At 34.7% G+C, this 17,239-nt stretch overlaps 1 protein-coding gene across 1 annotated transcript in view; it reads left to right on the top strand.

Annotated features, from left to right (window-relative positions):
* The window catches only part of CYYR1 (cysteine and tyrosine rich 1), a 103,580-nt gene that overhangs the window by 81,233 nt on the left and 5,108 nt on the right, over nucleotides 1-17,239 (top strand). The window contains 1 exon segment of the mRNA XM_055279377.2: nucleotides 8,206-8,363. Within this exon segment, the coding sequence (XP_055135352.2) occupies nucleotides 8,206-8,363 (158 nt within the window).

Below are 17,239 nucleotides of genomic sequence, written 5' to 3' on the forward strand. Positions count from 1 at the left end.
TCTCTACAAAAATTACAAAATTAGCTGGTAATGGTGACGTGTGCCCATAGTGCCAGCTACTAGGGAGGCTGAGGTGGGAGAATCACTTGAGCCCAGAGGTTGAGACTTCAGTGAGCCACTGCACTCCAGCCTGGGTGACGCAGTTAGACCTTGTCTGGAAGGAAGGAAGGAAGGAAGGAAGGAAGGAAGGAAGGAAGGAAGGAAGGAAGGAAGGAAGGACGGAAGGAAGGAAGGAAGGAGAAGATGTAGTCTTTATTTTAGTCAACCCTCAGACTTCTTTTATTGAGGAAAATGTAGAAAATGAATATTTGGTTACACGATTGTCTCTGTCATGGGGCTTGAGTCAATAAATCACGTAAATTTATTCATTTAAAGAGATATTTGTTTCTAGTTTTATTATCATGAGGCTAACAGAAAAAAGTTATCTATAAAGCCCCAAGAAAGAGGATATGTTGAGTGAAGTTATTAAGGGGAGTCACCAGAACGAAAGAAAAAAGCAAAATAAACATTTTTGGCATACTTGGATTTTACAGATTTTTTTTTTTTGCAAGTAATGTAGACTTACTGGAAAAATTACATGGATTGGTCTTCCTACACTCCTAAGCATTTTACACTTGAAGTAGTTACAATATTTAATAACAATTTAACTATTTGATATTATAGTCTTCTTATCTGATACACGTATACATAGATGTACATGTAACCAGACTCATAGAGATAAAAATAGAAATGGAAATAGTTCTGAGATTCTACGATTAATATAAGTACTGTTAATATTGAAAATGATACTCCATTGAGTTTGTTTTTCTAGTATTTTCTGTAATTATTTATTTAAGCAACAGAGAAGAAAATGCATTATTTTTAAGTTAAGCAAGTCAAAATGTTACTAAAATTGCCAATGATTTATAATAAAATATTGTATTCAAGGGTATTACAATATTTTAATGAATTGGCCGAAAGAATGAATTATTGAGGAAGTAGGATGATCTGATATAGAATTTTGCCAAGATTTATTCTCCTGTATGTAGTCGACTTTCAGCCCTGTAGTCGGAATAGGATTTTTATCATTGCTTAATTCATCTCATGTGTATCATCATAAATAAATAAGTCTACTAAATATTACCTTCTTTAACAAAAGACAAAAATGCTTTAGCTTCACTTATAATTTTTTTTATTTTAATAAGAAATAAACCTATTTTAAGTTTATTCTTTTGAAGCTATGGTTACTTTTTCCAGAAAACTCTCTCTTCTGATACTTTTACCTTTGACTTATTTCAAAGGTAAAGGTATTTTATTTCAAACTCTTATTTCCATATGGAAGTTTAGCCTAACAAAAATATTCTAGAATTTTCCCCACTTTTTATATAGGTATAAAATATCTGTGTGGTATCAAATATAGATATCAAATATCTGCATGGCCTTTTTAATTTTTCTACTTTATTGGGACTACTGTTACTAAATTATTACATAGAATATTCATAAGCCCTTTGATTTACAGTTTTATAAAATGCATTTGTAAATTGGGTCGTATCCAAGAAGAAGATAAATATTACCCTGGTGTACTTTTCATGTTTGCTATTTTCCTTAAATATTATTTAATATTAATAGTAAAACCACATCAAGATAACTAGTAAGCTGCTGTATAGCAGAGCTAAGCCTAAAAGTGTTACTGTGACATGGCAACATTATCAGAATCTTTTTTTACTCATGAAAAGTGATTTATGGAATAAAATATATTATCTCTAAGCTTTGTTATAAAAGACAGTTTCATATTATTATTTCAGCCACCATAGACACATTTAATATCTTGATTATAAAATCTCATTTTGCAAAAAAAAGAAAAAAAATTAGCTAAATTAGAACCTAGAAACAGTCCTGCACAGGCCAACTGATTTCTGACAAAGGTGCAAAAGCAATGCGATGGGGGAATGAGGACTGCTTTTAATAAATGGTACTGAAGTAGTTGGCTATCCACAGGCAAAATAATCTATTAATAATGAACCTCAACCTAAATCTAATACCTCGTACAGAAATTAAACAAAAATAGATCGTAGGTTTAAATATCAAATGTAAAACAATCAGTCTTTTAGAAAGAAACATAGGAGAAAGTCTTCAGGACCTAAGGCTTAGTGAAAAGTTCCTACATATGACCCCAAAGCACAATCCATAAAAGAAAAAAAATGATAGATTGGACTTCATTTAAAAACTTTTGTTCTGTGAACGACCCTGTTGAGAGGATGAAAAGATGTGCTACCGACCAGTAAAAATATTCGCAAACTACGTATTTTTTAAAGGACTCAAATAATTCTCAAAAACTCAACAGTAAAATAACCAAGCAATCCAATTAGAATATGGGCAAAAGACTTGGGTAGACATTTCATTGAAGAAGATGAATGGCAAATAAGCTTTCAAAAAGATGTTCAACCTTGCTAGCCATTACGGGAATGCAAATTAAGACCATGACGAAATACCACTACACTTAATGCTTTATCTGTTAAAACAGCTAAAAGATAAATTATAAAACTAGATACTGGCAAGGATGCAGAGAGGATCTCTCATACTTTGCTGGTAGGAATGTAAATAACTTGGAAGTTTCTTTAAAACTCAAACATACATTTATCGTACGTCCCAGTAATTGCACTTCTGGGCATTTATTGCAGAGAAATGAATACTTATGTCCACACAAAAATCTGTACATGATTGTTTATAGCAACTTTATTTGTCAAACCAAAATGCCCTACAATAAATAATGGTTAAACAAACTGTTATAGCCACATCATGGACTACTACTCATCTAGGAATGAACTACTGATACATGCAGAAACTGGAATGGATTCCAAAGGCATTACGCTGAGGGAAAAAAGACTATCTCCAAAATTCACATGCTTGTATGATTCCATTTGTATAATCTTCTTGAAATGACTAAATTACGGAAATGGAGAACAGATTGCTGATGCCCCGGGTTATTGATGGCAGAGAGAAGGCATGTTGGATATGACCATAAAGCAAAGTAATAGCAAAAGGGAAATATTTTGTGATGATGGAATAGTTTTGTACCTTGCTTGCTGTAGTGGTTATATGACTCTGTGTATGTGTTAAAATGACATAGAACTATACATACACCTTATAGTAATGTCAATTTCCTGCTTTTCATGTTGTGCCATTGTTACTTAAGATGTAACCATTTGGGGAAACTGGGTGAAGGGTACATGAGCGCTCTGTGTACTCTTTTTACACTTCCTGTGAATTTATAATTATTTTAAAATAAAAGTTTAAAAGGAGAGAGGAAAATGTGCAAACCTTGCAAAGCGTTGTTTAAAAAAATATACATTCCCTGAAATTTTTTCAAGGTTTTAATGATGCCAGATTTTTCAAATTAATAGCTTCTCACTTTCCAACAGTTGACTGAGCCAATTATTTATATGCAGGGAAGTTCCTATTTGTTTATTGTTTCTTTTTATTAATTACAAAGTAAATAATGCTGTAAATTTTATACTTGCCATGTCTTAAATAACTAATTTACGATTGCTAATGGATATCAAAGGATCAAGGGCACTAACTTCATGATTTAATCAAAAAAACTAATTTAATACATTAGTTGCAACCTCATTATTGACCTCAAGAGCAGGCACTTTTGCTGGAGCTGCCAACAAGGAAACAAAATGTGACTAATTTTCTACTTTCCTCTATTTAAGAAAAGAATTAATGAATATAAATATGTCCCAATTTGATATCTTAACAGCTTCCATAACACATAGTTGGGAAACTCTATGCCTGACTAACTGGGCCATTGATTATTTCTGGAACATAAATTAAGTCCTCCAGTTTAATCTTATTTGGACCTGAAACTTACAATAAAGGAAGTTTCCAGATTACTTTTAATTTTCTTACTTCAAATTATCTCCTTTCATAGATCTTTTTTTCTTGAAAAGATTTATTTATTAAACTACTGGACTCTGCTATTATTTAATTACTAATAGCAACACATCCAAATATGTCTCACATTCTGCCATTTTAATAACAAAGTTAAAATGCCTATAGAAGTATTTTAAAGGAGTTTATTGATATTCTTAATAGCATTCTATTTTCGTATGTGAGTGGGGGAAAAGTGTTAGAGAGAAAATTTCCTCTGGAAAGTATAAACACAGCTTCACAATCCCTCATGTGCACTTTCACTTTTCAGAGTTTTCTGAGGATTTGAGAATTGCAGACAAAGGTCAGTTGGTGGCCAGACTTGACCTGAACAAACCTCGGGCTTTTATCTAGTCCCCATGTAATCTAACAGCGTTAATATTCCCAGCTTCACTGTAGGAATATAAATGTTCTCAACATGCTGCCCTAGCTGCCCCTGGGAATATTTCACAATGCGTAGTGTATGTATTTTCTTTACAAAATCTGAAAATTTCTGACTATGAGACAGATCTGGCCCCAGTGGTTTGGGGTAAGAAATTATGGCCAGTCCCAGAAAAGTACAGGATAGATGTTCACGTACCACTGAGAATAAGGACCTGTTTACCCAACAGATAAGTCCAGGAGCACAAGACTCATGACAAGAAATTTGGGAGGAGAGTCAAATGAGCACCAAACTGACCTTCACTTTATAAACGAGGAAACTGCGGCACAGAGAGGTTGAGCAACATGCCCAAGGTTCCCCAGCTATAGTTGGTACCTAGGTGATCTGCCTTCAGAGATCATGCTTTTACACCACAAAGAATGGTTTGTGAAGACTTAAACCCGTAAGCCTCCAGAGTGAAACCCAAAAGACAGCAGGCAAAGCGGAGCCAGAGACTGGGTCTCTGAGATGAAAGCGTAAGGATTTCATGAAAGTTCATATCCTTATGAGTACAGCTCCAAGCTCCGGGATATTGGCAGTGAGGCTGATGCTCCCCAGGTATGAAATTGGAGAATCCTTTCATGGAGAAAAATGAACAGCCCCAAGGAAAAGATCTATGGGGACTGATCTCAGTTTGTCCTGTTCTTTGGAGTTCACCTGTCAAATTCTGGCTTGCAAACTAAACTTCCAAGTAGCTACTTCAAGCTTTTTTTTTTTTTTTAATAGGAGAGAATTCAAGGATCACCAGACATTTGAAGAAAACATCAAACATGAATGAGATCAAAATGAACAATCAATAAAAAAGAACCTAGACAGGACGAGGAAATACAAACAGTAGAGAAAGTATCAAAGAATATATCATTGGTGCTTTCAAAGATTAAGAGACTGCATCAATGGAAGAAACAGACACTGAAAACAGGGAGGGGAGTGCAATAGAGGATGAGATAAAGCACCAGAAAATTAAAAATAAGATAACTGTAAATTAAAGTTTAGTACAACTTTGGAAGATAAAGTCAATGAAATTCTCTAGACAGTAGTTTTTTAAAAAGGATTTTAAAAAAGAATTAGAGAATCGATCCAGAAAGTTCAAAAGCTTATTTCAGAATGGGTTTCCAGAAAGAAGAACACAGAAAATAGTGAAGAAAAAATTAACACTGTATGGAAAACTTTCAACAACTGCAGGACGTGAGCCTCCGGACATAAAGAATCAAAAGGACCTGGCAAAATATATATATTTTAAACCCAGGCACATTACGAAATTTTAGAATACCAAGAGTAAAAAGAAAATGCTAAGAACTTCCAGAAAGAAAGAAAAGGAAAAAACGGTATCACACAAAGAAAAGTAATTGTAATGCCATGGGAATTCTTTACAGCAGCTCCAAATTCTAGAAGACAATGAGCAATGCCCTCGTATTTCCAAGAAATAATGTCTTTCAGTTTAGAATTTCACAGATAGAGGAATTATCAACCACGTGAGAGTGAAGGATTAAGTCATTTTCAGGCATTCAAAGACTTGAAAAATCTACTTTCCTTTGAATGCATTTTTAAGAAGCCATTCAGCAACATGCTTCAACAAACAATGCAGTTCACCAAGAATTAGCAAGAATTGGGTCCAGAAACTAAATGTGAGGATCACCAAACAGGGCTCAAGAGGAACAGTTCCAGGTTCGGAACAACCAGTAGTCTTAGTTGCTGTAAGAAGGAAATCATCAGGGGAGCAGAACAGAACTGATAAGCTATTTTACTATGTTTGAGTATGAAAAAGCTACTGATAATGTGGGAAAGATTTCTAGGAATTTTTGCGAGGAGCAGATATCAATATGTGTATGGAAAAATAAAAATTTGTGGAAATTGTTTAAAAATAATAAGTTGTAAAATAAATGCGATAATAATTTGTAAAAGGTAACTACGGTACATTGCTTGGCTCAGCAGATAGCAAAGTTATGGCAATGTAAATACTGAAGACTGATTTAACCAAGGATAAAGCTTGTCTGAAAGATCTACATTCCCAAATACTATAAGAGGAGCCAATAAATAATGTGTAAAAACAAAAAATATAAAATAATGTAATAATAATATTGAGAAATAAGAGAAAGGGCATTAGAAAAAATAACTGAAAGGGTTGAAGTGGTTGCTTTTGGTGAATATGAAAATGAGAAAGTGAATATTTTTATTCTTCACATTTACAAGATCATCACTATAGATAATAAAAAATTTGATACATAGAAATACAGTTTTACCTCATGGCAATTATTCTGTTATTACTGGTAGTATCCTGTTAATACTTGCTTTTCCATTCAATACTAATTACTATCAATACTAATTACTAGTATTCAATACTAGTAAGTATTGAAAATACTAATTAATTGAATTAGTATTCAATTAATACTAATTAATTGAATTAGTATTTAATTAATTGAATTAGTATTCGATTAATACTAATTAATTGAATTAGTATTCGATTAATACTAATTAATTGAATTAGTATTCGATTAATACTAATTAATTGAATTAGTGTTCGATTAATACTAATTAATTGAATTAGTATTCGATTAATACTAATTCATTCCCAGAGGAAAATAAAGCATTCTACCCTAAAGACACATGCATGCAAATGTTCATTGCAGCACTGTTCACAATAGAAAAGACATGGAATCAACCTAAATGCCCATCAGTGGCAGACTGGATGAAGCAAATGTAGTACATATACAATGGAATATTATGCAGCCATAAAAAAGAACAAGATCATGTCTTTTGCAGGCACATGGATGGCGCTGGAAGCTAACACTAATTAACTGAATGAACACAAATTACTATCAATAGTAATAGTATTACTATTAAGTTAACCATGTATCATAAACATTTCACTTCAATCCATGTGGATCTCTTGACCCTTTTTAATCAATGTGTAAGATTCATTTTCTGATGAATTTTTTTCTGTCAGTCCTCTTTTTACGGACATTAGGATGTTTCTCCTGTTTTGCTATTAGCCACAACACTGTGATGAACATCCTTGTTATAGTATTTATGCTCATGTGCTACATTTCCTTAGGGAGTATTGCTAAAAATGATGCTTCTTGGTCAAAATTTATATTTTGTTAAAGATTTCCCCATTGCTTTTCAAAATACGGAAAAATGTAGTTACCTACAAATTATATTCCACACAAACAATCATAATGTTGACTCTTTTATGCTATTTGGCTTTTTTTCTATTTATGGTTTTGTTGCATGAGCTAAAACTTTCTGGGGGAAAGAAACCATTAACATTAGTAGAAATCGAAGTTTTATTTACGTTCTTCCTGAATTTAATGGAATACTTGTTTGTCATAACTGTTCTCTGGGCAGTTTAAAAATCTGAAGTTTGGTTTGGTTTTCTTTTATTCAGAAACAAATATTCTTGTTCTATGAAGAGTGTTAATCAGGAATGAGTGTTAAATTTCACTTAATATTCTGACATCTACTAAGTTGTTTTCATTAAAGACATACATGCTATGCCCAATAGATAAATTCTTTGCTGTTTAGATACACAGAAGAATGGTTTTTTAAATTATTACTTTGGAGAGCATATCTAGATAATTGTGCTTTGTATCAAAACATGAATTTTAAGAACCAGAATCTGAATGATGAATTGGTCAACGGTGCTAGAAGAGGATTTTTATAACTTTTTCATATCTATTGAAATACAGACTATTTGCTTTATCAATTCAGGGAACTTAAGGTTTTTTTTTAAAAAAAAGAAAAGAAAAACACACACACATTATCCTTAAGAACATTTGTAAGAAAACACTTGTCCTATAATCATGGAGCTCTCCTAGAAAGACTAAAGAATGCTTACAAGTCTTTTGAGTAAACTTACTTGTTTTTCCTTTTAGGGGCACTGCAATTGCGGGCATTGTTTTTGGAATAGTATTTATCATGGGGGTCATTGCTGGGATTGCCATATGCATCTGCATGTGCATGAAGAACCACAGGGCAACCCGCGTGGGCATCCTCAGGACGACTCACATCAACACCGTCTCCTCCTATCCTGGTGAGCAAAACTGTTGACTCTCAAAGGCTCAGATTTGTTAGTTATCCTCTGCTCCTCACAGAGAGAAGGAAACATTCTAGATGGTCACTGAAACCACCTCCAATTTCATAGAGTATTTCTAGGTACATGTAGATTGAAGTTCTAGCTGAATCAAGATTACTTAAATCCAAGTAATACAATCCCTTTCTTTTTGTGAAGGTATTCATATTTTTAAGGTCTGTTTCATTGACTACAATTGCCAGTCAGGCAGAATTAAGATAAATAAGCAATTAACACCCACTGTGTCTACCTGCCAGTGAGTACTGACAAGTAATTACAAAGTATAATGTATGTCTCAATAAACTGGCATCTGATCCAATAGATATATATGTCTTGAGAAAAAGCATTCAAGAAAATTTTCATATATCTTCATTAGGTCGAGAGAACAACTTTAAACACAATATTAAAATTCTCAACAGGCCAGGCACAGCAGCTCACGCCTGTAATCCCGGCACTTTTGTAGGCCAAGGTGGGTGGATAACTTGAGGACAAGGGTTCATAACTAGCCTGGCCAACTTGGAGAAACTCAGTCTCTACTAAAAATACAAAAGGAAAAACAAAATTTTCAACAAAGAGCAAGGGTAATATATTAATAATTTAACAAATATTTATTGATAATATGCTAGAAGTTCCACATATAAAAATATATTGAGTACATGTGGCTTCATAAACAAAATACTGCATTTTGCATTAGAGGATTTCAAGAATGCTTTCTAAGTCAATCTGTGCATGTACAATTTGACATATAAAAGGCAGGCAAGTTCTAAATTTAACACACCCTTAGGAAGTTAATTTGCCATCTACACTCATGTCTTTTCTTTCTCTGTGTCTACAGGAAAAGAACAGGGTACTTTCTACATGCAACTGTGCTTTGTATTTGTATTAATTCCCTGTTCTGTCCTTTCTCTGTCAACCTTTTTTTTTTTCCTCTATCATCTTCAACTTGACGGAGCAAATTTCAGATCAATATGGGTATGATAATTCCTCTTGTTCCTCTTTGGTCAGTTCTTCTATAATATTTTCATACTGGAGTACCTGAAGGCTCAGTCTTGTCTTTTCTTCCATATTGTATCTACACTTACTTCTTTGCTTGTATTAAGAGTATTACAACCTCAGAGTAGTAAGTGCCATTTATATGCTAATGCCTCCCATGTATCTCCAGTCCAAACCAATTCATTTTATCCCAGTGCCTGTTGAACATCTCCACTTGAGTGTCTCATAAATATCCCAAATTTGACATGTCTAAACTTGGATTTCTGATCCAAGTTTTGGATTTCTCCCAAAACCCCTCTCCACTCACAGCCTTTACCATTTCTCTTGATGGCATCTCTATCCTAGTTGCTCAGGCCAGAAACCATGCACTCTACCAGGAAAACTTCTTGGCTCTACCTTCAAAATATATACAGTATTTTGACTACTTCTCACAGTGAGAAGTAGATATTGTTACTCCCCCAGTGGGAGAACTTCATCAGCTCTCACTTCCTTTACTCTAATAACATCCTGGCTGGTCTCCCAGCATCCACCCTTTGCCCCTGGGGTCTATTCTCAACCCAGTAGCCAGAGTGAACCTTTTAAAGTAGATGTCAGATCGTATTACTCCTGTGCTCAAAATCTTCCAGTGGTTCCCCATTTCCCGCAGAGAAGGCACTAAAGCATGTAGTTCTTCATTTTATCCAAAGTAAAAGGCAGATTCTTCACTGAGGCCTTCAAGGTACTGCATAAATTGGCTGCTCTTTTTATTTCCCAGGGCTCCTTTTTTTCTACTCTCTCCCTGGCCACTCTGCCTCCAGTCACATTTTTTCCCTTGCTGTTCCATGAACTCACAAGGCCACACTTCCACCATAGGGCTTTGCCTAGAATACTGACTCCCTCACTTCATTTAAGTCTTTAATCAAAGGTCACCTCCTGAATGAAGCTGCCCTGATCACCCTATTTAAGAGTGTAGTGTGTCCCTTCTGACAGCATCCCAATTCTCTTTGTGCTGCTCTGCTTTTTATCCAGAGTGCTTTTAATCTTCTAAGGTATCGTATAGTTTAGCTAATCATTATGTTGATTGTTTATTGTTCATCTCCTCTTCCTAGAATATGAACTCCATGAGGCAGAGATCTTGGTCTATTTTGTTCAACACTCTATTCCAAGCATGTAAGACCAGAACTGGTATATAATGGGCACTCAGCTGAATGAATGATGAACACAACTCATGAAAAGACCTGAATTAATCATATATCAATACCCTAGGGAATTGACTTTAAGTTTCACCCTGGAATGTACTCGCTACAAAAGTAACATGCAATTTCAAATATTCCCAACTTGCAAGAATATTGGTCTGTAAAGATGTTGGAATATAAGGGAAAACATAGATGGAATTATTTTTATTATTATTTATACCTCTCAATTTTTTCCCTTGGTCAAACCATAACCCAAGAGAAAAACAGAAGAAAGTCAAGCAAAGACATTAATTGTAGAGAAGGTATGAAGAATTGCTTTGCAGATAACGTTCTAGATACTCATTAGCTTGATCAAAAAAGTTTAATTGAAAGTAATGTTTAAATATTTTTATAAAATGTTCAATATTTTATTTTACCCTTCTGTAAATTCGAACTTTGAATAAAGTGAGAAGATACTAAATGTCACGATAGTAATGTAAGGTCACATGTCTTCTTGGGTTTGAAATTTCAGTTAGCAGATGGAAACATGTTTTTAAAACTTGATAGTAGCATCATTTATACTTTCAGGTCACAGGAATGTGTTGCATTTTTATTAAATGCATTGTTCTCAGAACTGAATAATGGAAGAAACATAATGCACCTCATGCTGAAAACATTTTTACTGCAAAAAAGACTAAGTCTTTGAAAACATAATGTGCATGATTACTTCTCATTTCCTTCTCAAAGTTGCTAATTAAGATTTTACTTAAAGGTTCAGGAAGCAACACATAATGGTATTGAATACTTTCCAAAATCTTTCATCTAGGGAAACACAAAATGCTTTTACCCACACTAATTAATTAACCCTATGATAATTGAGATAACAACCCAGCTTATTGTATAGTCCTACAGCCCACAGATCAGATAAATGCAGAGAGCATAATTTAGCAAAGGTGAAAGTGTACAGTGGGGAGCCCTAGAGTGAACATTATTCCTCTACACGAGGTGAAAACAGTGTCATTCAGCTGTCATACCTGACCCTATGTTGGACAGTGACCTTCCAAAAGTTTTTCATTTTTGCCATATTGGGTAGAATGAACAGACGTCCTCTTTGAATCAGAGGATTCAAACATGAACTGAGAAAACCTTCTCTGATGTCATGTTAACTGTGGTTAGAGAATTAATGCTATGGACAAAATTTATGGGTATGATGAAGTAGAGCCAGCAAATACAAAATTTTGCTATAAAATGGGTAGAGAAAACTGAGATGGACATGAAGTCAAGAGGCGTTGTTGTTGTTGTTGTTGTTGTTGGTAGTGCCTTGTATTTTGCTAGTACACTGATGGTAAACATAAAGGGGGAAACTGATGAATACGGAAGATAGAAGGGATTGTTGGAAATCAGTGTCCTTAAGTCTGAGGAAGAAAGAAGTTCGGTACACAATTGGAGAGGGGAATGGGGCTCTTCCTAACAGAAGAATGTCAAAGAATAAATGTAGAAGGGAGTTATAGAATTGAAAAGAATTATTTTAAGACCATCATAAAGAAAGAGCCAAAAATCATCAACAGATGCTAAATCTAGAGGGGAATGTGCTGAGAAGGTTATTTGCAGGTCTTGAAGTGTCCACCAGATTTCTTGTCAGTTATCAGGTGAAAAATAGTAACTTTACAGTTACTAAGGGACAGATAAAGATCATGGACCTTTGAATGTGTTACTCTGAGGACAACACAATTTCATGTATGTAGGTCCCACCTGGAAGATCACAGCCTAAATCTTAGCATGAGAAAATACCTGACAAACCCAAGTTGAGAAACATTCAATAAAACAACTGGCCTGTAGTCTTTCAAGTCTCTTGGAAATACTTCATTAAGAAATAAATACCCCATTTGCATCACTGCATTCACACATGACAGAAACCTTATTAGTATGTGCACTGACATGAGAAGACTTTTGAGTACTTGTCAAACCTTTTTAGAGATCACAAGCTCATGTTCATACTAAAGAAAACTTCTGTGTTTGTACTGAATATTAAAAACAATCTTCATCAGATGTGTAACTTCTTTACACATCAAAAATTCACACTGGAAAGATTCTCTATAATAATATTGTGACTATGAAAATGCCTTCACCTTGAAGACACTGGAAGGAAACAAAATGGATACATTAATGTCGTCAAGTCTTCGCCCAGGCAAACATTTTTAGTACAAATCAGAGAATTCAAACATGAACTGAGAAAACCTTCTTTGATGTCATATTAACTGTGGTTACAGAATTAATGCTACGGACAAAATTTATGGGTATGATGAAGTAGAGCTAGCAAGTACAAAATTTTGCTATAAAATGGGTAGAGAAAACTGAGATGGACATGAAGTCAAGAGGTGTTGTTTTTGTTGTTGTTGTTGTTTTTCTTATTGAGAAATCCAGATGGTAGTGCCTTGTATTTTGCTAGTACACTGATGGTAAACATAAAGGGGGAAACTGATGAATACAGAAGATAGAAGGGATTGTTGGAAATCAGTGTCCTTAAGTCTGAGGAAGAAAGAAATTCGGTACACAAGTATAGGGGCTAGCCTTTGATGGGATCAGAGACAATTCATTATGTACAGCACAATCAGAGACAATTTATGTACAGCACATGTAAGGCAATAAGTACATAAACACAGTTTCAGTGAGTTGTAGACTTGGTGGTCAAAGGATGTTCTCTTTTGCTTGTGCCAATTTTCTCAGTGAAATAAGAAGCAAGTCTTCTGCTGAGAGTGAAGAAAACTGAGGAGGTATTTGAGGTTAAGAAAAAAAAGCATGAAACGGGAATCTCAGAAAATGAAGAGTGTGAAATGTCTAAAGAAATGTATAGCTTCTGAGCAAGGCCAAAGGCCACAACACTTATGAAAATGGTCATTTACTCAAAGTGAAATCATTCAGCATGATTGTGCATTTTTCTCTAGTCACATTAAGCTCCTAGATATTGATCTAGGATAACCAAAGTGTTGGGTTTAATAAGGGTTGGGGTTCTGCCAGGCAATGGAGAAAGAGATAAGAACATTGACAATAGGTGCAAAAGAGTAATTTTAGTGATGGCCCATAAATCAATGCTGAATAACAAAGGACACCGTGACAGGAAAGAGGTGACATCAGTTTGAATTCCTTTAAAACTGCCATTAGTAAATTGGAAATCCAGGTGAGGTCCAAGATGCAGTGGAATGAGTATTCTAGAAAGATACTAAAGGGTGGTGGTCAAATTTATAATTAAGATTTACAAAATAGCACTATTATTGCCAACAACAAGGGTGAAGAGACTTTTGAAGGAAAAATAGTCAAGGGACTTGAGAGGCAGGGTTAGGTGGATGTTGAAATCACAAGAATGATAAGAGAAGTTGTGGAGACGGGCCAGATGTTAAGTCTTCAGTGAATGAAAGTTTTGGGTAGGGCAGACCACAGATATTGATAACAAGAAGGAGTAGAAAGTAGTATAAGATCACCCCAGCTACTACTGAGGCTAAGGCAAGAAGATCTCAAGTTTGATCCTCGCTTGGGCAAAATAGCAAGGCACCTACTCCATAAAAAAAATAAAAATAAAAAAAAAGGCATGGGATATGCTTCTTTTTTCATGGCATATGTGCTAGAAAAGAACACATGGTAGGCTGGGCATGGTGGCTCACGCCTGTAATCCCAGCACTTTGGAAGGCCAAGGTGGGAGGATCATGAGGTCAGAAGTTCGAGACCAGCCTGACCAACATGTTGAAACCCCATCTCTACTAAAAATACAAAAATTAGCCAGGCATGGTGGCGGGTGCCTGTAGGCCTGTAGTCCCAGCTACTCGGGAGGCTGAGGCAGGAGAATCACTTGCACCAGGGAGGTGGAGGTTGCAGTGAGCCAAGATCGCACCATTGCACTCCAGCCTGCGCAACAGAGCAAGACTCCATCTCAAAAAAAAAAAAAAACAAAAAAAAAAACAAACAAACAAAACCAACATGGCATAAAAGGTTTTAAAGGGTAAGAATAGATAATAGCTTGAAAAGTGGCTATGAAGATTATGAACAGTCTGAGCACCTCCTGGCCCTATAGGTGGTAGGATGTGGAAGAAAAAGAATAGCTGTGCTTTGGTAGTGCTGCTGAGGAAGCCATCCTCTCCTGGAAAATCAGATTTTAATTAGAGTAAAAAGGTGATGTGAATGTTCCTTTCCACTTCCTGAGTTAACCGTCTCATGCATTCTTCTTTCATCTCAAAACTCAAAAATCCCCTCAGCCTTCTCACTGTCAGCAGGTGATTTCTCAACAGATCTCATTTCTCGAGAAAACAGACAGGGTCAGAAGAAAACTTTCATTCTGAAAGCAGGAGTTGCATGGTGGAGGCAGGGAAAGAGGGTGAGGTGACAGACTGTGTTCCACTGAGCACAGTGAAGGGGGTGGGGAACTTTGGGAAAATTAATAAATGGATGTGCAACTCTTCCAGAATTAAAGGTCTATAATAACGAAACCTGTCTTTCTCATGGTGACAGAGGGATGTGAGGCTTGATGGAATTTGTCTTGATGCTATGTGAGTGGAAGGGGAACGATAGGTTATACTGTATCTTTGCCTGTTAGGCCATTGTAGAGGATAAATGGGCAGTATTGAGTTTATGTGGCTGGGGATGGGGATAATGGAGGTCTTGCCAGGAGCTTTGTGGGCCTTTATTTAAACCCTCTGTTCTGGGTGGGGTTAACGAAACTTGTGAGTAGTGGGGCTTGGGGGAGAGTAGATGAGAAGGTTTGCAATAAGAAATTGTCTTTAAATATAAGGCATGAGATTCGTCAGTTCTACCAGCTATCAAAACTATTTAAAATCAGTAATAATTAAATTGAGCTGTGTCTGCTACAAAAAGATATACCTTGGTCATTGGAATAGAACAGGTATATTAGAATTTTATATACTGTAAAGGAGACATAGCAAAAGGATATAAAAATTGAGGATTATTTAATAAGCCACACTTAGATAATTTGGCCTAACCAAAATTTAAAACTTAGAAAAACTAAACTTTGATGCAAAAATATATCAAATAAAATAACAGATGTAGAGAAGCATTAAATATATATATTTACATGGGTAAACTCAGAAATAGGATACTTATGTATCAACTATCTGAAAAAGAAGACTAATTTTTAAACTTGGAAATAGCACAGAAGAGATTTTTCCAATGAATAACTATATATTTTGTTATGCAGAGGTTTTAAACTTCAGAATGTCAGTAAGGTAAAAATTATATAATAAACCACTTTGACAAAGAGTTTTTATTAAAAGATATATAATATATAATTTTGCGTACTTTTTAATATCTTACTTATATCTTCACTGAAATTAAGATCCTCATTTAGAAACTATCACCAGTCCAGAACAACAACAAAAAATTCACTCAATATGAATAACAAACAGTGGACAAGATGTAAAGCAGGGTCAAACCTAGCTATTGTCAAAGAAATGATCAAGTAAAATAAAGACCTAAATTTTTCACTTAATTTACTAAAATATTAAATGATAATGTACTTGTATACCCTTAGAAGATGAAATAATTCTTTTTGAAAGTAGTTTTGTAATGTGTTCTAAGCAATAAAAGGTTGTGTTATTTAAGCCAGCTAATTAATTCCTGGAATTTTATTCTAAAAAAAACAAAATAATTAAAAAGTCTATGTGTAAGAAGATATTCATCACTACATTAATTATAATAAAAAATTAACCTCAAAATAGTGAATGGTGGATGGAATAACCACTAAGGCAGCCATTAATAAAGCTTATGAAGAATATGCAGCAGAAAGAAAAGACTTGCATTGTAATACAAAATGAAAAAGTATAGGCCATCCTCTGTGACTGCAAGGATGCAACTACACACGAATGACTAAGAGACAGTATATAAACATATTATTTGTTAAATTGGGGTGACAAAATTATGGATGATTTTCTTCTGTTTCCAAATTTTCTGAAATAATTGTGAAGAGTTTGGGTAACACCACGCATCTTCCCATCACATTAGCTTTAGAAATATTGGCCTGAGTGGGTAGAAAACATTACATTTCTTCTCCGAATTTCATGGCATTGCTAAATGTTTTAATATTGTAGACAGCTATATCAGACATTGAGGATAAATGGCCTATTTACCCTACTTAAATAGGAGATTAGAATATTGGTTATGAAAGGATTTCAAAGGCATATATCTCCAGCTGCATACATACAACTTTTAAGTATGATTTGACCTGTAAAAAAAGAACAAAACCGCTTAGGATTAATCAGGAATTCTAAAATGGACACTTTGAAAAGTTTACTTCCAGTGAAACTTTATTATGTGCAAGAAAGAAAGATAATACAGCCCAGAATTATACAAATATTATTTCAAATGTCTTCCAGTGGCTGATATTATAAAAGATGTGCCATGTTTATATCTTGATGGGTAGTCCTCAAAATACCACTCTTTAACATTGCATCAGAACTTTGCCAAAATTCAAAGGTTATATGAATGAAAGACCGCTGTCATATCTTAGATTTTCATGTTCAACATGCAGCTGCGTAAGCCATAGGGATTCTTGCTGAAATGTCCTTCAGCAGTTTTTATGCAGATGGCAGAATATAAACGCTTTGTTACAGACGCATAAACACATGCCGTGGCTTCATGACAGAGAATGATGTAGAGTTAATCTGCAGAATCAGCTGGTGTATTCTC

This window comes from Symphalangus syndactylus, chromosome 5 (assembly GCF_028878055.3).
Source record: "Symphalangus syndactylus isolate Jambi chromosome 5, NHGRI_mSymSyn1-v2.1_pri, whole genome shotgun sequence".
Classification (NCBI taxonomy): Eukaryota; Metazoa; Chordata; class Mammalia; order Primates; family Hylobatidae; genus Symphalangus; species Symphalangus syndactylus.